Genomic DNA, 22,516 nt, shown 5'->3' with positions numbered 1-22,516 from the left:
TCCAATCTAAGAAAACAGGCAATCATTCAAACAGGTTGGCTTTAAAAAAACTGCATGATTGCTAATTGTGTTCAGTATGATTTAATAATCCTTCATCTGTCTTTCATCATCACACATTTTCACTTGTGTGGCGTTTCTGCATGTATTCATCTAATTTATACTCTCCTCTGGACCGTCTGTGAAGTGGTGGGCTTCAGCTGAGTAAATACTTAAGTGATCAGTGGGAGTAATGGCGGATCCCCTGCTGACTGATGCTAGGATATCTTAACCCCCCCAGCCCCCCATGCGACCCCTCACTGAGAGGATAAAACCACAAACATCAGTGCTTTGCAGAGATGTGCGTTAGCTTCTTTAGCACCACGCAGCCCTAATCAGTCTGCTCGGTGGGTGGAGGTTTAGCTGCAGAGCATTTAATCTGCAAATGGTCACTGTCCACTTAAAAACCAGCAACTCCAATGTGATTTTTTTTTTTTTAAAGATGCCACCTGAATTGAACCTGCTTTTTCATTTCATTTTGGAAACGATAAAGTCGACAGTTCAGGTGCAGAGAGCTGCGATGTGCCTCTAAGCTGCTGATCAATAAGACAATTGCACACCGCTTAATGTCCCAGCATGGGGACAGCGGTGTAAATGGATTTGTATTTATACACCACTTTTCCATCTTTACTGAGAACTCAAATGGCAGTTGTACTGCCACCTTCTCGCTGCATTTAGCAACTTTTTTTTCTTCTTCTCTCGCTCTCTCTCTCAGAAAAAGCTTCAAAGAAACATGTACTCCTTTGTACTGACATTACCTTTTTTTTTTTCTTTTCTCAACGAGGTCTTGCTCTCCCGGCGCAGGTACAGCTCTCCCTCTGACTCTGCTCTTTCCAGCAAGTGAGCGAACAGCGAGCTTTTACCTCTGACAGAGTGCACAGCTGAATGGAAGAGAAAGTATGACACATTCTTTGGTGTCTAAGTTTCTCTCTCAGTTAACATTGTACGTCTGCAGCCATGGTCGTTAACTTGTTTTGTTGTGTAAGGTGATTTTGAGTCCCCGGCACTTGCACGAAGCTTCAAATATCCACTACTGAAAGTCCAAAGGCCGGCAAAATGGCTTTCGGGACAGTGCTGCTCCCGCATAGTGAGCTTTTGAAAAGGCCATAATTGTGTTTCTAGTGACTGTCAAAGCTCAACCAGAGTCCCCTCACAGCGAGTCTGACAGCTTCTCATGGCTGGTTAGCTCTGACTAGCAGCTCTACGTCTCTGCCCAGGCTACATTGTATCCCCTGACCCTCCCTCTGTCACACACTAACCACAGGGCCTCATCTCCTACACTTGTTGGTCTCGCTCCCCTGCTGTATTTTCTGAATATCATGGAGGGGGACCTGCATGACTTTGAAGAGGTAGATGCCCTTAACACTCGTCATTGATGTTCTTATAGCAGAGCTAAAGGTTCTATTTTGACTTTTCTGCTGTTGCCGTTAAAGCAAAAACAACACATCTTTATAGGTTTTCATGCTTATAGAGTGTCTGTAAGGATTTAGGGTTTTGGCTTTTTTTTTTTTTTTTTTATAACCCCCTGCTATAAATATACACCTTTCAGCCTATTTCTCTATGTGCTTTTTTTCTGCAGAGACAGACCTGCCAGAGTAGTCAGTCAAGCAAGCTAGTGAACAGGAAGTGAGCTCATAGAGTTTGAGGCTTGCACTGTGCTCAGGAAGGCATTTGACTGAGGGGGGATTGTAAAGGTTTTTTCCTCACATTGTTGTGTGAAGCACACTGAGCCTCTCTGGTTTTCTTTGAGTTCAACATATGCCTCTTTGTATACACATGAAATTCTTGGATTGTTTTGTGCTGTATTGATGGTATTGTATCTATAACCTACAGGTACCAGGCAGTAGTAAAAGGGCTCTCAGGTGAAGGCTGCAAAATAGTCGCTGTTCACAGAGTGTCGTGCTTTTATTCTGCTCTCCTGATGAGCAAAATGGCTCTTAGATTAGACGACCACAGCTGTTGCACTTCAAAGGGAAAATTCAGCCAACATTGAAAGTGTTGTTGAAACCATCCTTGGGTCTGTGTGTGTGTGTGTGTGTGCATCCCTGCTTTTTGATGGCTTGTTTTTATGAATTCTCCCTGCATTGTTGGAGATGGTCCCTTTAATGTCTGCTTTGCTCTGTCTTGCTTCTCTGTCTGTGCCCTGCACCCATTGGTCTAAAATTGACCGCATGCTCTGGTGCTTGGTCGTGCCTGGTCGTGCCAAGGCTGCAGTTGCACAGTAATTGTGTGTGTGTGTGTGAGTGAGTTGTGGTTTGAACTCTTGCGTGGTTTCTTCTGCATTGAGCTTGCATGACCGTAGATGCATCTCCAAGTTTGTCCCCTTTTTCTTTTTCCTTTATTTTTATGAGCAACTTTGCTCAAATCACACACACACACATATATATTTTGCCTGTTGGTGTTCTGTGAGCTTAAAAATAGTGCTAACTGATTCTCTGTAGCTTTGATTCCTTAACTGTAGGATCTCTTCAAAATGTTTGCATCTGTATCTCTTTAAAAATTGATGAGTGAGCACAAGTTTATCTGAAAGCTTCCTTTTAGTAAACCTCACAAGAGACCAAATGTTTTAAAAGTGCATCAGTGTCTAGACATGATGATGATCTACATGTCCTTGCTGATACACAACACTTCCAGCATTAATCTACAGAAAGGACAGGGAGTAGAGCGGTACCACAGTTACAGGGATGTGGTCATTTCTCTTCTGCTGTGGTTCACAGTCGCTGCAGGGCTGTAGTCCTCCAGCTATCTAATTACCGTAATTGTCGGGCTATAAGCCGCTACTTTTTGCACAAGCTTTGAACCCTGCGGCTTTTAGTCAGGTGCGGCTTTTCTATAGATTGTCCATGATTTTTGTGATATCGTAAGACGATTTGTTTTGTTTGTTCCGCTGTTGTACGGCACTACGTTGCCTGGCGGAAGGATCGGGGTTCAAGAGTGGTATGTTGGTCACATGTCCATCCGCCAGGCAACATAGTGCTGTACAAGTAGCGCGAAAAACAAACTTCAAAGTAGCGCTATGCGTTCAGCGGGAGGCGTGGATGATGAGCGGCGATAAACTTGCGAAAAGCAAGTTGTGCTCAACTCCACCGGTGGATTCTGACAGCGTGGAAAAGTGTGCAAACATCCACGATCACCAACGGATTTCGAAGGGCTGGACTGCTGCATGATGGAGAGGAGGACACCGCCACGGCCCTTCAGAGGGTGTTCGACTCTGACACTGACAACGACAATGAGGATTATCTTTGGTTTTGAAAGTGACAACGAAGGAAAGAAGCTGAGAGTGGATGACGAAGCCATCCTGAGCCTGTTCGTATCCGACACTGGAGAAGAGGACTTTGGTGGTTTTAGTGCGCAAGAAGATGGTGGTGAATGACTGACTTTTCTTCTTGTTAAAGATGTGTCACTGCACCTGAGCCTAAAAGGTAGTCTGAATCTATTTTTCTGGTGTGCTGTAGGTTACTGTTATGTACTACATTTGTTACTCATTTATGAAGCACAGCACATGTGCAAATATGTACCCATAACTTGATTTTCAAAATATTAATAAAAGGGGTGTGTCTCCAAACAGCCATCTCTTTCCTGACAATTCGCTTTGTGCATATTCTCTTACATATGATAAGTCAACATTGAAACACCTGCGGCTTTTGGTCAGGTGCGGCTAATGTATGTACAAAACAGGATTTTCCCCTGATTTTAGCTTGTGCGGCTAATATTCAGGTGCGCTTTGTAGTCCGGGAAATACAGTACCTCCTCTAAGGATGTTTTTATGTTTTCCTGCCTTATCTTGAAGTTGTCTCAAAGTGTCTTTGATTTGTGTTTCTTTTAAAATGATTTTTTTGATGTTGCAAACGGTGATTTTATTACAATTCTTCGTTCATTCTCATCTACTTTAATGCAAAGAGTGGCATGCTTATTCCATAATTACCGTATTTCCCGGACTACAAAGCGCACCTGAATATTAGCCGCACAAGCTAAAATCAGGGGAAAATCCTGTTTTGTACATACATTAGCCGCACCTGACTAAAAGCCGCAGGTGTTTCAATGTTGACTTATCATATGTAAGAGAATATGCACAAAGGGAATTGTCAGGAAAGAGATGGCTGTTTGGAGACACACCCCTTTTATTAATATTTTGAAAAACAAGTTATGGGTACATATTTGCACATGTAGTACATAACAGTAACCTACAGCACACCAGAAAAATAGATTCGGACTACCTTTTAGGCTCAGGTGCAGTGACACGGCTTTAACAAGAAGAAAAGTCAGTCATTCACCATCTTTCTCTTCTTCCTGCGCACTAAAACCACCAAAGTCCTCTCCTCCAATGTCGGAAACGAACAGGCTCAGGGTAGCTTCGTCATCCACTCTCCGCTTCTCTCCTTCGTTGTCACTTTCAAAACCAAAGAAATCCTCGTTGTCAGTGTCAGAGTCGAACACCCTCAGAAGGGCCGTGGCGGTGTCCTCCTCTTCATCATGCAGCAGTCCAGCCCTTCAAAATCCGTTGGTGATCGTGGATGTTTTCGCACTTTTCCACGCTGTCAGAATCCACCGGTGGAGTTGGGCATAACTTGCTTTTCGCAAGTTTATCTCCGCTCATCATCCACGCCTCCCGCTGAATGCGTAGCGCTACTTTGAAGTTTGTTTTTCGCGCTACTTCGTACGGCACTACGTTGCCTGGCGGACGGACATGTGACTAACATACCACTCTTGAACCCCGATCCTTCCGCCAGGCAACGTAGTGCCGTACAACAGCGGAACACACAAAACAAATCGTCTTACGATATCACAAAAATCATGGACAATCCATAGAAAAGCCGCACCTGACTAAAAGCCGCAGGGTTCAAAGCTTGTGCAAAAAGTAGCGGCTTATAGCCCGACAATTACGGTATGTGGGGCAAGTTTCATTGAGATTAAAACAAATACAACACAAGTAAAAACCAATTGCAATAATTCCATACAGACAAGTGAGCGTGATTAAGAAAACACAACATTTTCTAACATTAACGTGACAAATTTAGACTGCTAGTGTTATAATTGTTTTTTCTAAAAAAACCCCAAAAACTCCGTGTCTGGTTGTTCAGCTGAATTGCTTCTGATGATCTGCCTTCCTACTTATTTGCTTTTGTTCCAGTCTGTGGTATCATTTACTCTTTCATAAAGGTTTTTACCTTTCTTATTTATCATAATGTAATAACAATTTCTATCTTTCCTTTCATCATGTGCTATGAATATAAGCAACTGAAGTAATTTCCCACGTGTGGGACTAATAAAGGTTATCTTATCTTATCTTATCTTATATACCAACCCTCAGTATTGGTTGGTTGGTTGGTATTTGGGGCAGTGATCTAAGCAGAGATGCTCAGGCCATCCTCTCCTCCAGCCACATCCTCTGGGTCTTTTGGGAAATACCAAGGTGTTTCCAAGCCAGCCGACAGAGAGATTTAATCTCTCTAGCGTGTCCTGGATCTACCTTGGGGTCTCCTCTTGGTAGTAATTGTGGGAAACACTTCACCTAGGAGGCATCCAGGGGACATGTTCTTGAAATGCCTGAACCCACTCAGTGGCTCCTTTCAGCATTTAGGACTAGCTCTGCTCTCCTGAATGACCAAACTCCTCACCCTGTCTCTAACGATGAGCCCAGACACCGGTCGAGGGAAGTGTACTTCTTCTGCTTGTATTTGCGTATTCATCTGGCCATGATTAACAGCTCATCGAGATGATCACTGTGGGAGTGAACTGCCCAGTACATTGGAAGCCTCCCTTGTGTGCTCAAGTTTCTCTTTACCACGATTACTAGCCGAGAATTCTCCTGTGTATTTCCCAGAAGGTCTGCTGAGGCACTTAGACTGCACCAGGATGTTGGGGCTGATCGTGTGAGTCTTTAGATTGGTTTTGAGAAACCACACGAGGAAGCAAGGAACACACAATGTCTACTCATCAATATTGACAGGTCCCTTTCAGGGATGGTTTAACAGCAACAAACATTTGTCTGCTGTCACACACTTACTCGTGTCAGAACGAATGAGTATTTGTACACCACTGATAGATTTCTTTTTGAACTCTTCAGCTGTGTCCTCCATGTTAAGGATGCACACATACAAAAATTCCTGATCAATTTTTCAAGAGTAGAAAAAGGAGGTTTTTAATTTCAATACAGCTAGACGGGGGATACATTATTGCTTTGACTGTACACTGTGTCCCTTCTCCTTCTGATGCAGTTATCAATAAACTGACTAATTAATTGAGCGTTAATGCTTTGACTTGCAGGAGCTGCTATAATGTGACTCCTTGTTGCAAATGGATTAGGATGAAGTTAGCAAAAGTGAAAAGACTTCATGTTCTTCTGTGACACAGTTGTGTCGTGACTGTGCTATACAACGAGCTACGATTACCACCTCTAAGCACAAATTTATTATCGGAGTCTGAAGACTGTTTAAAATTAATAAGAGGGCTTGCAGGTGGTTCAGGTGTACAAAAGCTCCACCATCATGACTGTCAGAATAACATGCCAGCAGAGAGAAAAGGAATTTTCCAAATTTAGTGTGCATGATTTTTGATGGTTCTCTGCTTTTGATTCCCTTTCCTTCTCCTTATGTCCTGCAGTACTTCCGTATAGAGATGTCTGCTATCACTACTGTCTAATGAGAGTGACCATGAAAGAGGCAGGGAGGATAAAAAAAAAGGGAGACAGGATGTAGTGCTGCCCACACAGCTCCAGTGGCAGCTGGCTAGCTTAGGAGCTTGATAATCTCCTCTCTCATTCCCTCTGGTCCCCAAATGCTCGATCAGGCGTCATGAGTCCACACACTGTGCTGCTCCAGCACACAGCACCCTTTTTAAAGACAGTGTCATTTCAAAAAGGCATGTATGTATGTATATATATATATATATATATATATATATATATATATATATATATATATATATATATATATATATATATATATATATATATATATATATATATATAAATAAAAGGAAATCGAAAGTAGATGAAATGATGGGAAAAGGTTGAGGTATTTTTAGAAATCAGGACTGTTTATTGGACAGAAGTTAAACCCCTGGTCGGCCTAAAGAATGACTACAAAGGCGGCGCTAGCAGCAGCGAGTTGACGATGAGGCTGGGAACAAAAGTAGCCATCACCTCTTTTTCATGAACAGGACGGAAGGGAGAGAAGTAAATACAGAGAGACTAACTTTGACCCAGGAGTTGCTCTAACAGCCTCAAGGCCACAATAAGATGAGAGGCTGGGCTGAGTCATGTTTAATCCCTGATTGGTTGGAGTAGGCGAGCTGCTTCCTGCGATTCTTTGCCTGCTCTTTTTTTCTCTCCCTGTGGTTTGGGTCAGAGCTTCAGAGCGCGTTGGCTGGAGGCGGCCTGTGATTGTGTGAGGACATAACCAATATTATGTGTGATAACTCCTATGCATGCTTTATAAATCAAGTTTTTTGTGTATTTTCAAGCTTTATTATATTGACTGTTATTAAAATCTATGTAGATGCAGGTGTACAGGTGTTATGCTTGCATTTAAGTGTGTGTGTGTGTGTGTGTGTGTGTGCGTATTCTTGTCATTATAACTTCCTGTCTGCTGAGAGAGGAAGCAGACTCACCAGACTGTGAGAGACACGGGACGGGTATGGTGAAACTGCAGAGGGTATATTGCACATTTATGTTTAAGAATGTTTGTGTGTGTGTGTGCGCATGTGTGTATGCAAAAAGTTTTTGTGTGGTTGTGACAGAGAGAGAAGGAAGAATATTTGAGCTTACGTAAATGCAAATTTTGAGTGTCTGTCTCAAGATGTGTGAAAGCAGCAGTGAGTAGGAAAGTGCTGGATCCTGAGTGTGAGTCCATTTCTTCGCCCCGTGGTTCGCACCATCCTGAACCCACTGCCCTCTCATAGTGATGAAGGCTGATGGCTGTGAAATTACTGTGAAGCACTTTGGTGTCTTTTATGCGCGCCTCTTCGGCAACTGAGATGGATGGGATTTCTCTTCTCCAGAGAACTGCCGTCCTGCAGAGGAGCAGCTAGTGGGGTCAGAAGGAACTGTCAACAAAACTCAAAGACAGTCAGCGTGGTATGACCTGACATTTCCTCCTAAAACCGCTGGGTAATCTGATGAGATGGCCCGGGAGTCAACAGTATTAATGGAAAGAGGGGAAAAAAGTAAGAGTAGAACTGTAGAGGGGGGAAAAATGTCTGACTTAAAGCCTTTAAACACCGTCAGAAAGCAAAATCAGAGAAAACAATGGAGGCATTTGGAGAAAACCAACTATAATAAGCGAGAGTGTAAGTGGGTGAAAAGTAGTGTGAATGAACAGGACATTCAGTAACTGCTTTTCAGTATCTTGTGCCGTCTTTTTGTTTTCAATGTCTGTTTGTAAGAGCTGCTTTTTTGGACACCCCCCCCCCCCCCCCCCCGGATCATTCAAACAACATGCTGTCTGACTTTGTCTTTGGGGGTGGTTTACAGTCGTTCCCAGAAGCAACAGCTGAAGGCGGGTTGAAAAAGCAGCCTGTCAAACACAGGGACAGAATTGTTGCCACCGATAGTTGTAAATCAAATAGGACAAAGACAGCTTAGGGCTTCAAACCCCTCCTTATCTTTTATCTGTGCTGCTGCTCAATCGCAGTACAAACTTTTAGATATTTTGGTGCAACATCTCCCTCACCAAGCTATCATACATGCCAAGAAGGAAGCTGTAAAACGGATCTAAAAAGGGGAGGAAAGTCTTGTGAATGTGTAAAATGCACAAACATCTGTGGGGAGAAATAATCAACTTGTTCTACTTCTAAATTTGTGCCTCTTCTTCGCTCTATGAGAGGGCTTCGGCTTTTCTGATCATGTGAACGGCAGCAGTGACAGAAGCAGTGGTGTTCTCTTGAACCCAGGTTGTTTTGCAGCTTCTTTGCCTTTCCCACCCCTGAGCTCTATTTATTTATACACCCACTCACGTGGCAACACCCAGCACGCTAATTACCACTTATTCCCTACTGAAAATCATAACTTGTAACTCAGCGTTTGAAAAGCCACACTTAAAATCCACATTCCATTTTTAGCGATGCGGCTTTTGCTCTTGGTTCACAACCTTTTTTTCTTCTTCTGCCATATCACCATAAAAACAAAGAGGAGGAATAAATGTGGATTTCGGGATAGAAAAATACTCCTGCAGGAGAATTCACATGTGGCTTTTCCCTCGTCTCTTTTCTCTTCGTATTTATTTGTTTGCAAATTAGGTCTCAGAGGAGCTTTTGTCTTCTTCTGCTGTCTTATTAGACTCATAAGGCCTTCCCCTCAGAGGCCTCGGCCAGGCTTAGCTGCTCCCAGGCATATGGCAGCAATAGAGTGCCATTAAAAAAAAAAAGAAGGCAGCACACACATAAATGCTTCACATCAGATGTCACCGCTTGTCAAGAGAAGAGTGACCTTTAACAGTAATATCTGTTCAGTCTCTTTCTATCACACTCCTCAGTTCACTGTTTCCAGCTTTCTCTCATTCTTTGTTCCTCCTATAGATAAAAAATAAACTACACACTGGTTCATCTCTACATCTGGTTTCACACACCAACCAACTCTTTCTATCGGAGCACATAAGAAATTGAAGAGCCCAGATGGTTAAAAGAAGCTTTGTGTTGGATTTTCACATCCAGTGAACTTCTGCTTTTAGAAAATAAATCTGTTCTAAATGATTTAAGGTGGTTGAATGACTTTTGGCAGCACAGTGCTTGGATTCAAAATATTAGATGAACACATCGCAATGTAAAGGCATTTCAGACAGCAGGAGCAAATGGCCAGCATGGCTCTTTAGTTTTTATTATAGGCTTTGATTGTATTTGCATTTTTCCTCTTCTAATCACTGCATTGTCTTGGAGTGAACCGTGGCTAAACAGATTTTATGTAGTGGGATTTACCGCTGCAGAAGCCTCGAGTGTTTCTGCACAACTTATATGATACAGTTTGGGTTTTTGTAAACTCTTTTGCCATGAAAATGATTGAAAACCATAATTAGTCACATTTAATTAAGAATATCTGCCATATGACTCAGTGACACTAGAGTAGAAATGGATCTAAAAATATCTGATGTTAATAGGATGGCTTGGTGCCTAGTGATTGCTTAGAGGTTAAGAGTGTAAGATCCTCAACCACCGGTTGACCACTTTAGCAACCTGTCTCCAAACGGTTGCAGTCCAACTTCAACTGGATGTGGTCAGACAGCTGGACGAAGGTTCGTAAATGATTGTCATATGTTTTTATAAACGCACACAGATTCCTAAGACAGACTAATACAGATTTATTGTAATATGCTGTGAAATTATTCAATAGACTTGACTGGTTGCCAGTCAATACTGGTTGTATTCTGGTTATATTCCTATATAATCACACACACAGGTTACCAAGCAGCTAGACTGGACCACATTCGATAGAAGACTGATAACAGACTGACTCGTCTTATTGCATTTCTGTCACCATCTTGATGCGACAAAGTTGCTTGAAGATGGTAATGGACTGCAAATGATCACAAACCTGGTCGCTGTCTATGACGCAACTCTTTTAAAGAAAACCTGATTGCACATGGTCGCATTAATTTCAGTCTCCTGCCACTATTTACCATAAATAACTCTACTCTTGAAAGCAGCTCGGTGTCTTGTGGGTTAAATGGACTGACTGTTTTGCCTTTTGTTGCCTCACTGCATGGATGCTCATGATCACACACAGTGGATGAATCTACTTCGTGTCACTTTCTTTAGAAAGAAAGAAAAAAACAATCAAAAAAGTTATTATAGTGCGAGGGAATAAAAATAACCTCCAGACTAGCCAGACTAACTCTGATCATCAGATGGTGTCATTAACGTGTATTTTCGTCAAGATGAAAGGGTAATGAGCTGAGCAGATGAAGGGGAACTGCTCACAGGTCGTGCCATGAAAAAATAAATGTGCAGTGATGATGTAGGTCACTCTGTGAGATTAATGTCACTGCTCTGTGTTAGATTGCCGTGATAATGTCGGGCCAAGACGAAAGAGAATTGGTAAACTTCTGATGATTTGCTCTCACAGACATAAAAGGATGAACTTTTTTACCAGCCACTAAAAGCTGCCCGAGGCTTATTACCTATCCCTGCTTTCAAATGCTTTATAAACCACTAGGTGTGATATAAGACCAGTGATATGACAAGCGATTTAGCCGTCCATTAGAGGCATGTAGACTTTAATGTGTCCTGGATTTGCTTGTTCTTTTTCCCCCCTGGATTTCTTTTTATTTAATAGTAAGGATCTGTGATATTTGATGTTAAACACAAACTCTACTTAAAAAAGAAAAAGGAAAATTTTGGCTCTTTTGTTTTTCTACTCAGGACTAACTACTAACCCAGAACATGAGGTTGTTTACTCACATGTTCAGTTAAGCCGGGGATGACCTGTGACATCTGTGGAGTAAGCCGGTCAGCCGGTGTCGTGCATCATGTGCTGAAACACAGGTCACTAAAAGGGTGAGCGGTCTGTTAGGACACGGGCATTGCATGTATCCCTCAACAGTTACTGCTCTGTCCTGACGTCTGTTTGATATGCTTGAGTTGCTTCATTGTAACCAATAATGTGAAAATCTGTGAATAAGTGTCTCTGTTGTGCGATATTTGTGTCTAATATTTGCTTATTTAGTGGACAGAAAAATAATTACTGCTAACTTCTGTCTATTTTCTGTTTTATGATTTTATATTAGGTGGACTCTTTGATCAGTTTGGTAGATTGGAAGCCTTATTATGAAACAGTCACTTTGTGTTTGCTTTAAAGTTACAGTCCTAAAGGATAATAATTCATCTTGATGCAATAGAACGGTGTTGGCTGCGCTGTGAGACTTTTAATTAGTCATCACACGGTTAAATCTGTCAAGCAAAACTTCTGCATTCACTTCATCTAATCTGCATCATAAAGGTCCATATGGCACTTTTATGCTTTGTTCATTTATTCATTGACTGAGACGAGGTTTTTTTTTTTGTGTTTTTTTTTTTTTAAACTATCCCTGCATCTTTGAAAATATGCTACTTTACTCGAGGCTAAATCAAGGCTCTTTCACCATTGGCTCTTTGCATCCCCCCCCACCCCCCTTCCTTTTTGCCTCTTCATCCTCATAATCGTTGATTTTATGTGACATTGGAGTGGTTGATTACTCAAGTGGGATCTGGCATTTCATTGCTACGAGCAGAGCTGCGACAATGAGGCGTAGCCTTGCGAGGGTGGCATCTATCAAATGCTCCTGTGATTAGGAGGACTAGTTTCATTTGCCTGACTTCAGTGGATTCTAAAAAGCTGAATTTCTTTTTTCTTTTTTTAACATCTGAACTGCAGGAGTGTTGAAATTTTGGATGTATTTTCCTCCTCCTTTTCTTTCCTGGTTGGCCTTTTGTGGTTAGGGTGGTTTCTCAGGCTACCTGCAGGTTAACAAAACTCTGATCTTTCTCTTATCGTTGTCATTATCTTTTGCTGCCCTTGTCTTTCTCTTTCCCTTGGATTTGTCTTCTTCGACTCGTCAGACGGAGCTCCTCGGGCATTGTGTGCTAGGGAGAGCAGCAACAGTGGCACTGCTGTCTCCTCTCTGTTCATGTGCCTCAGCCTGGGCGAAGCTTTCGGGCAGGGGGGGCTGAATCATCTTGGTCATGTGACATAATTTGGAATTCACAATGCTTGATGCAGAAGTAGGAACAACATTATGGTGCTGGACACATCAATGAGGCTGTGCTGAGGATGAACGTCTGTGATATGGTGTCAGGAATTGGTCCAGTCAGAAGGGAAGGATGCACTGGAGCGAGGAATTATCTGAATTTTGGCTTGTTTGGTCTCGTGTTCGGACACTGTGTAACTGCTGCACAACAACAAAGGGTTATTGATTGGAACTGACCACTGAGTACCTCTGCTACATTGTGCCTGTTACTTTCACTACAGCACGCTTCTCTTCTGTTCACTTGGATTTCTTTCTCATGTGTGCACCTTTTTGCAAACTTGCATGCAAAATTAAATTATTATACGTGGAATTACATATTACATCATTGTTCTTTCCTATTTTAGGCACATCTTAACTGAACCGTGGTTATTAAGCGGTAGGCTGCCAATGGGCTCGCTAAGATCTCCCTCCTCTTCCCTCTTTCACATCAGTCAATTCTCTCGGGAGATCCCCAACTCTCAAGTTAACTCTTATTTCCATGGTAACTGAGGCAGGCAGAGAGGGCCACGCAGCCTTGGCCCCAAGCTACTCAGCTGCAAAGGCACAAATTTTGCATCATCACTGCTGCAGCTCCGTGGCATAGCATGCAAGAGGCCGTCGGATGTGGTTGTGGCAACTAGGTTAACTTGACCTTAAGTACATCTGGCGTGGGTGGACTAAACCGTAGACAACACACGTTTGAGATTTATTGAAAGGAAAAGCTCACAGGCCACTTTTTTAGGTACACCTGGCTAATACCTAGTTTTGGCTTCAGAACTGCTGTAATTCTTTGCGGCATAGATCCATCAATGTGCTGGAAAACATTCCTCAGAGATTTTGGTTCACATTGACATGATGGCATCACACAGTTGCTGTAGATTTGTCAGCTGTACATCAATCTCCTCTGCCACTTTGGCCATTTGAGTGTAGTACTTGTCATGTTCAAGAAACTACTTTGATGTGATGAGAGTTTTTTTTCTTTTTTTTTTTGACATAGTATGTTATGCTGCCGGATGCAGCCATCAAAAGATGTGCACACTGTGTTCATAGAGCGATGGACATGGTCAGCAACAATACTCAGCTCGGCTGTGGCATTTAAACGATGCTAAGGGGCACAAGGTGTGCCAAGAAAATATCCCCCACTCCATCACACCACCGGCACCAGGCTGAACTGCTGATAGAAGACGGGCTGGATGGTTTCATGTTGTTTACACAAAATTCTGATGGTACCATCTGAATGTCGCAGCAGAAATTGAGACTCGTCACACCAGGAGATGTTTTCTATTCTTCTTTTGTCCAATCGTTGTGAGCCTGTGCAAATTGTGCCCCCAGTTTCCTGTTGTTAAGCTGGTGTGGTCTTTTGCTGCCGTCGCCCACCTGCTTCAACTTTTTGCTCTTCTGCCTTGGTTGTAACAACCGGTGATTAGAATTGCTGTTGCTTTCCTCTTAGCTCAAAGCGCTCTCCTCTGAACAATTCTCCTCTCGTCTGACATCAACAAAGCATTTCCACGACTGCCGTTCACTGGATATTTTCTCTTTTTTTCAGACCTTTTCTCTGTAAACACACAGATGGGTGTGTGCAAAATCCCAGTAGATCAGCAGTTTTGGAAATTCTCAGACCAGCCTGTTTGGCATCAGCAATCACGCCACGTTCAAAGTCACTTAAATTACCTTCCTGTCATATTCGGATGCTCGGTTTGGTCTTCAGCAGGTCGTCTTGACCACGTCTGCAAGCCTGCAGGCATTGACTTGGCTGATTAGATATTTGTGTTAATGATCAGATGAACTGCTGTTTCATCATAGCCACGGTGTTACAGGTTTGGAAAGTGCACATGTGCTGTTGAGTGATAGTGTTGTCAGATCAGAATATTTTAGTCTGATATTAAAGAGTTGGAATAGCACTGCTGGTATTGTATTTGCTGAAGCCATCTTAATGGAAATATACCAGGAGATAACAGGAAGCACAGCTGGAAGAAAAATAGGGAAAATAAACATTTTAGGATCCTAAATGGTGAAATTGGAACAGAGCTCCAAATAAATCCAGCAGCAGGATTGCATCTTATCAGTGGCTGTGATTGAAGCCCACCTGCCTGCACGGTGGCTCGCTGAAGGCGTTTAAGCATCAATGTGGATCGAGGTTGATCCACCGTTGCCAATCCCCCGAGTGCTTGTTCAGCATCCCGCTGCTCCCTCGCTTCTTCTAAGCCACCTCATAATATCTTAGGTTGTCTCTCCACATGCCCACCTTCACAGTGAGTAAACAGGCCCCCACCATAAATCCTTCAATAGGATTCTGGATTATCCAACAAGGATTAGACCGCAACAAATCAAAAAGGGGCAGCCACATTAACAACACTTAGACCGATAATGTTAAATCCCAGAAACATCTTGAGTAGCTTCTTAATTGCACGTGCTGAAAGTCAGAGGATGTTATCCATGCAGAAGGTAAAGCCTGATGTGTTTTTGAATCTAGACAGTATTTCACGTTTTTAAAAATTAAGCTAAATACATTTTGAAAGGTTTCAAGGAACACAGCCCACCGTCATGCCGTCTATATGAGGTATTACCGAAGCCATAAATCCAAACAGGAGAAATGGAGCTGAGCTGCGATGAGTAAATGGCAACCGCTGCAGCTGTTTACAGCCTGAGGATGTGCCAATCAATACAGAGAAGAAGCCTCAGATATCCTCAGTGGAACAATAATCGGCAAGTGCCAAGTGTAACATTGGAAGTAAAATCAACTCTTGAGAATTGACTAATTCTTTTCTTGTAGTAAAAAGTTGGCATTTGAACCACTCAGTTCATTTCCAGGCTAGTTAGATGTTTGTGGGCGCCACCCTTATGAAAAGAGGTGGAGGAATGAGAAATTAAAAGGTTGATGATGTAAACCGATAATTAAGTCTCATCCATAAGGCTGGGAAGCCGTTAAGTTATTGATAACTCATCTGCATGACTGAAGTCTGTGTTAAAATGAAACCAGTAATGAGACCGTATCTCATTTTGGACAATCTTGTGTAGGCTAAGAAAATGTTTAGACGAGTGCACGAGGGAGTGAACGTCTTTGTAGGTCATCCATCCTCTCCTGCTCGAGAGAAAGTGGAGCTGGGAAGTGTCAGTTTAAGGAATGGCACATGTGAAGTGTTATGAATAAACTTTAAACAATGTCTAGGGAAAGCACAGCAGCTATGGATAAAAAACAGAGCAAGTGACAATTACAATTAGTGCGTGTAGATTTTTTTTCTTTTCTTGTGTGTGTCATAAAGTCATCAGACCGTCGCATGTTTATCATATGAATTTGTGACCTCCACGTGTAGAATTTTTCTCAGTTATGTCAGTGTGTTTGCAGGAATGGTTGAGTAGAACTGAGTAGCAGTTGCTACCAACGTGGTGGTTTAGGGCAGCTTGGCTTGAGGTTGGGGATCTATCTGGAGAGGGGGATCAGTTGAAATGTTCTGGAAGCTTTTTAAATGATTGTGCCTCTCTCCCATCTGTCTCTGCACTGGATGTGATGTGACTCACGATGAAGCCTCGTTTGGTTGGTTTTCTCGGTACATCATATGAGCTCTCACGGAGAAAGCGATTATTATGATTATCGTAGTTTAATCCTCTACTTTGGCCCACATACCTGTAGATCTGTTATAGAATAACACAGCTTCCCCTCCTCCAGCTTTTTAAAAATTTTTAAGGCCTTTATTCCTGACAAGGATGGTGGAGAAAAAGACAGGAAGTGTGTGATAGAGAACAGCAATACTTGACGTATACATCGACGTATACCACTGGTTTTGGCGAAACCATTAACTTGTCATTTGGTGCTTTCATTTCCAAAATGTAACTCAAAGAGCATGCTAATTCTTCAAAATAAGAAGGTGAAGATGTTACACTGTTTAAACATCAGTGCTGTGATTGTCTGCTGATGTTAGCAATTTGCTAAAGTACAGCGTTAAAGGGCAACAGTGATGCCTGTAAATCTTCATTTATGTGGACAAACACACGAATGGGGCAAAAGCGTATTGGGTTGTGTGTAATAAAAGCATCTCTTTCCCTTTTATCTTTGACTGTCTTCAGACTTAAAAGGCAGCCCGACTCTTGGCATTATCATATTAAAATGAGCTGAAAAGCGTCAGCTATTTGAAACAGTGCTTATTAGGGATGTAAGAAAATATCGATACAACGAAATATCGCGATATTTCACGCAATGATACTGAATCGATATTTAAAATCAGTGTTATCGATTTTTTTAATTGAAAAATGACATGCATTTACTGTTTATTTCTTTTGTATGTTGGAATTCAAACTCCGGCCACTGGTTTGCAGTTTTCACCGCCTTTACTATGACGTAAAAACGAGGTCTCGCGATAACTGTAGAAGCGTCTAGTTTGCCAAAAGAACGAAGTAGAACAGTCAGTGGACGTGTGTGATGCTAGCTAACTGATGACTGAAGAGGAGAGGATACAGCCGGCCCCCGCAGCTTTCAAAGCTGATGTGTGGACTCATTTTGGATTTAGGACAAAAGAAGGAAGTAAAGACTATGACAAGAGCTATGCAGTCTGTAAAATCTGCACCGCCAGAGTCAAATATTCCGGTAACACAACAAATTTACGAACACACGTGTCTAGACACCATAGCGACGTAGCGTCAAATGCTAATTTTAAAACGAAACGAGGCGATCCCTCTCAACGGACAATTGAAGAAGTTAACTTTTCGAAACTACCAGCAACTTCAACTCGTGCAACAAAAATAACGCAGTCAGTACTTGTTTTTATTTGCAAAGACATGCGCCCTCTGAGTGTTGTGGAGAATAAAGGATTTCGTAATATGATTAAAACGCTGGAGCCCCGTTACACCGTTCCTTCTCGACAACACATCACGGACATCGCTCTGCCAAAGCTGTACCAAGAAGTCAAAGCGACAGTGCTGGACTCTCTCAGCTCGGCTGAGACAGTTGCTCTGACATGCGACGCTTGGACTTCGAGAGCCACTGAATCGTACGTAACTGTTACAGCACATCACATAACGGACCAGTGGAACCTTCAGTCTCATGTACTACAAACCCGAGCCATGCATGACAGTCACACAGGTGAGCACATTGCAGCGTTACTAACTGACGCTGTGGCTGAATGGGGATTGAACGCAAAGGACCTTGTTGTTGTTACCGATAATGCACCAAACATGGCTCTCGCGGCTAGACTTGCAGGCATAACGCACATACAATGTTTTGCACACAGTCTGAATCTCGCCTCACAGAAAGCACTGAAAATACAATCCGTGGTGCGACTTCTCGGGAGGATCCGACGTGTAACAGCCTTTTTCAGGCGCAGCACCACAGCCAGCAACCAGTTGAAGCAGAAACAGTGCCTCCTTCAGCTACCAGCTCACAGATTGATCACGGACATAATTACAAGATGGAACAGCTCCTATGATATGATAGAACGATTTTTAGAACAGCAACCAGCCATCTGTGCAGCTCTGCTTTCTGCAGAAGTTAGGAAGAGTGAAAAAGAAATTTTCACATTAAGTGAGTCTGACATCACATGTGCAGAAGAAGTTGTCAGGGCACTCAAGCCTATGAAGGACGCCACCCTGGTGATGTCAGAGGAGAGTATGCCAACCCTGTCCATCATTGCTCCTCTTCATGCCAAGCTTGTGATGGGTGCACAAGAAAGTGTTGATGATACACCGACAGTAAGGGACATTAAGACTGCCATAGCAGAAGATCTGGGAAAGAGATATGTAAATGAGAGGGAGACACTATGGATGGCATCAACTGTTGATCCTCGGTTTAAGGACCTGCCCTTCCTGTCTGAAGCAGAGACCAGTGAGACCTATTCCAGACTGTTGGACACTGTGGTGACTGTGATAAAGAAGGAAGAAAATGTAAGTAAATAAATTAATTTATTTGGAAAAATTCAACTGAAGTTATAAGCAAGTGAATAAAGTAAAAAGCAAAAAAAAATGCATATTGATGACATTTGTCATCAAATATTAGTGAAAAACAGGGTGAATCTTGGATTTGAATTTTGACTTTCTGACATTAATACTATTTGAATTTAATGTTTTTCAGCAGCAAAAGAATGAGGAGACTGACAAACAGGTGGAGGAAGAGAATGCCACAGAGGAGGCTCATCACCCACATATCAAAGACAACTTTGACTCCATCCCTCGGCCACCCCTAAAAAGACAGAGGACCTCATGTGCATTGGTGGACTTGCTCGGAGCTACGTTTGCCTCTACTAGTGACAATACTGCACCAAAATCAGAACATGATGTTGCTGCAGCTGAGATCAAGAGGTATAGAGATGAGACCCCTTTGCCTCTCACAGGAAATCCTCTCAGTTGGTGGAAGGACCATGAACAGGAATACCCTCAGCTATCCAAAGTAGCAAGGAGTTTCCTATGCATTCCTGGAACAAGTGTCTCTGCAGAGAGAGTTTTCTCCTCTGCAGGAGACATAGTAAATGCACAGAGAAGTGTCCTGAGAGCTGACCATGTCGATCAGCTTGTATTCCTGCACAAAAATCTGGAAATTGAAAAATAAACACTGAGAAAACACTACACATGTAAAATCTCTGATATGAGAATGTTTGACATTTTGGTTGAGTCTCATAAGCACTTTTATTTAGATGAGTAAATTCCTTTTTTCAGGTTGTACTAAAAGTGTTCCATTGATGGACACTGCAGAGCTGTACTTTATTTTATTAACACTTAGTTGTAATAGCACTTTACATTTTTTGTTAATGTTTACTTGGATGGATTCTTCAAGCAATTTCATTTTTGATTTATATTTGTTTATGTTAAGGACACATAAAAAGTACTTTGTTTTGATGCTCCATAGAGCAGTTTTTGGATAAGTATTTTACAATCATAGTACTTAGAAAGACTTCAGTGTTACATGTTTACGTTTTTCATATTAAATACTTGATATTTCAGTAAAGTAGTTTTTGTTTGTTTATTTGACATGACTTCTAATAAGGCAGATGTTAATTTCTCCATTCATTTTGAACTTAGAGAGTGTTTTTGTTTCAGATGTTTCATGTCAAGCATTAAACAGTTTGGACTGTTTACTGTGAGTTTTCCTAATTAAATTGAGTCCTACTAAACACAAATATCTGTCTGGCTTTCAGTATTTCAATATATCGTATCGTCTACCCTGTATTATGATACATATTGTATCGCCAGATTCTTGCCAATACACACCCCTAGTGCTTATGGACTTGGAGTTAATCTGATCACCTGTTTGCCTAGATGTGGACTTGATTTCATTATGTTTTTAGACATTTTTATAGCTCCAGCTAACATTTGCTAACCACAGGATGGGAGTGGGATTAAATTCTGGGTTCATCATGTTAGTGGACCACCTGAAGGATTTGTCTGTTAATCACATTATCGCATGCCTGTGTTTGTTCAGCTTTTGAGTGCATTCAGTGCAGTGTTTCCAAAACCAAAACTTGAGGTCAGTGGAGAATGATCTGTTTATTCTGCTCCAGCTTTAGTTTGCTCACCGAGACCCTGCGAGGACCTTCTGCATCCCAATCCACAGTTTGTTTGGTCTTTCTGTTGCTTTCCCCGCGGTGCTATCTAACTACATCTGTTAAGGCAGCGTAACATACAATTAAAGTCGCTTTATAGCTCATCATGTGGAGGATAATTATAACACACAGCGGAATGCTAATTATATTAATGATCTTCTTTCCTAACGTCCTAGTAAAACCAATGTCATTTAGCTGCTACTTATGGACGTGCAGAGTGGCCTACTTTTCTGCACAGCTGACAGGAAGACAGAAACGGCTACCTGGCTGCCTGAATGCCTGTGTTTGGAAAGTAACTGTTCATTTGCTGCACTGACATCGTTTGGGGCTATTTGGTTGCATTAAGATAAAAAATATCTAATTTGTAAGAAATGATTCACTCTGGTGAGCATGTGCAATGCATCAGCCCCTTTTTCCATTCTCATTTTAATGCAGCAAAGAAATGATTGAAATGGGGTGGTTGCAAAAGCCTAACGTAGCTTATCAGCCGATCTCTAAAATGCTCCAAAAGACACCGCGTAATTGCAGCTTTTTAGCAGTTAGCTAATGTTTATCATGACTTGAAATGTTTTCATGTTTTCTGTTAATTCAACTGAAAATGATTCATCAAGATGCACATTAGCTGAGAAGCCGTAGTCACATTAGCCGATGAATGCTCCACTACGTTCATCTGATATGTCCTGACTTTTTGTATCCATAATTTGCAGCTCGGCTTATAAATGGGTTCTTTGAGCCTTTTCACTGAAATGCAGCAGCACAGCTGAGGTGAGCGAATCAAAACAGTAAACTGAAGATCTGAAAAAAACTACACAACTTACTAAGTAAAGCCCCTTTCAGGCGTGATGCATGATACATGCTATAACTAACTTTATTGATCTTTTTAAATAACGCCATTCAGACCCGGGCCACAGTGACATGCACAGCCATGATATTGGTGTTTGTCTCATAATGTACTATTCAGTCTCAGTTGTCTTAAAACATAGTGAAACGTTTTCCAATGTTTTAAAATAATCACTTAAAGTTGTCAGATGAATGGAATGTAAAGCACGCCTGAATGTGTATTTATATTTCACCTTTTACATTTAAGTTAAAACACATTTGCAAACGAATAAAGGGCCGAAATGCAAAAGTATAGAAAACATTGTATCAAACAAAATCCAGTCTAATCATTCGGCCGCTTTTTAAGGCGCCCACATATCTTAGTCCAGGGAGAGAAAGTTCCAAAGTTTAGCAGCTACATCCTTCAAAAGATAATCTCCTTTTGACTTGAGCCTGGAGTGAAGAACAAAAAAACAGACCCGACATCAGATTTTGGCCCGTGATAAAGGGCTGCAGTATTTATTTTTTCTTCTTCTGATTCTTTTTTTGTCATGGCTACTGCCTAAAAAAATGAAAAGCTCTCAATGTGATGATGAATTTTGAACTGCATCCTGAAACTGGTGGCAGACCCACGTAAAGAAATGTACGTTTGTGTTACATATGAGATTGTGAGTGATTTCAACAACGACGGGATGAAATAAACCGCTGAGATGAAAACTTAAAGCCTAGCTCCAAGATGTTTACAGAGAGTAGAGTGAAACTCGAGGCAGCTGTAACATTTCACAATTCTCTGGGTTCATCACTAGAAGCGATGTTTCACATACAAGTAGTGAAATCATAAATTGTTTATAGCGAGTGTATCGATTCTAAGTTGTTTGTATACATATGTTAAGATAACTGAAGATGGTTGTTTGGTGGTTGGTTATTCAGATGGATGGTTGTAATTTATTTATTTCATTTGATTTATTTTGTTATTTTTTTATTTAAAAGAAAATCAAGCTGGGCATAAGTGCTTACATATTTGGTTTGGCTATGTGTTTGATTAGGATTACTCGTCTAAATCAGTGCAGGAAGAGGCAAAAAATGTCAAAGTTAAGCTTTTTTGGGAGGGGGCAGGGGATATGCTTATTTTGCACGGGAAATGTGAAGTGGAAATGGGGAAGTGGCCCGCATTACTGGATGCTATTTCCTTAAAAAATCTGAGAAGTTTCCCATCCATTATTTTTTTTAAGGAAATAGCAAAAAATACATTTTGTTCATTTTAAATTTTTTTGGAAAAATGTCATTTTTTGTTAATGGAGCTTCAAGAACCCCCTCATGGTATTTAATCTGAATCATTTTATAATGTTTTACAGAAATACCAGCCTAGCATTTTATATATTAGAACCGGCTTCCCCTCATATCACAGTTTTAGAGGGTTTATAAAGGGCTGTGAGATGG

At 41.6% G+C, this 22,516-nt stretch overlaps 2 protein-coding genes across 4 annotated transcripts in view; both read left to right on the top strand.

Moving 5' to 3' along the window:
- The window catches only part of ppp1r16b (protein phosphatase 1, regulatory subunit 16B), an 85,922-nt gene that overhangs the window by 11,095 nt on the left and 52,311 nt on the right, over positions 1-22,516 (top strand). The window lies entirely within an intron of this gene.
- LOC113021934 (zinc finger BED domain-containing protein 1-like) lies at positions 12,056-21,631 on the top strand. Its single transcript, XM_026166816.1, has 2 exons — positions 12,056-18,605; positions 18,793-21,631. Exons 1-2 carry the CDS (start codon positions 17,163-17,165, stop codon positions 19,264-19,266), a joined length of 1,917 nt encoding a protein of 638 aa, XP_026022601.1. The 5' UTR covers positions 12,056-17,162; the 3' UTR covers positions 19,267-21,631.

This window comes from Astatotilapia calliptera, chromosome 5, assembly GCF_900246225.1.
Source record: "Astatotilapia calliptera chromosome 5, fAstCal1.2, whole genome shotgun sequence".
Taxonomy (NCBI): Eukaryota; Metazoa; Chordata; class Actinopteri; order Cichliformes; family Cichlidae; genus Astatotilapia; species Astatotilapia calliptera.
Note: the sequence above shows the minus strand (reverse complement) of the source record. Positions and strands in the feature narration are given on the sequence as shown.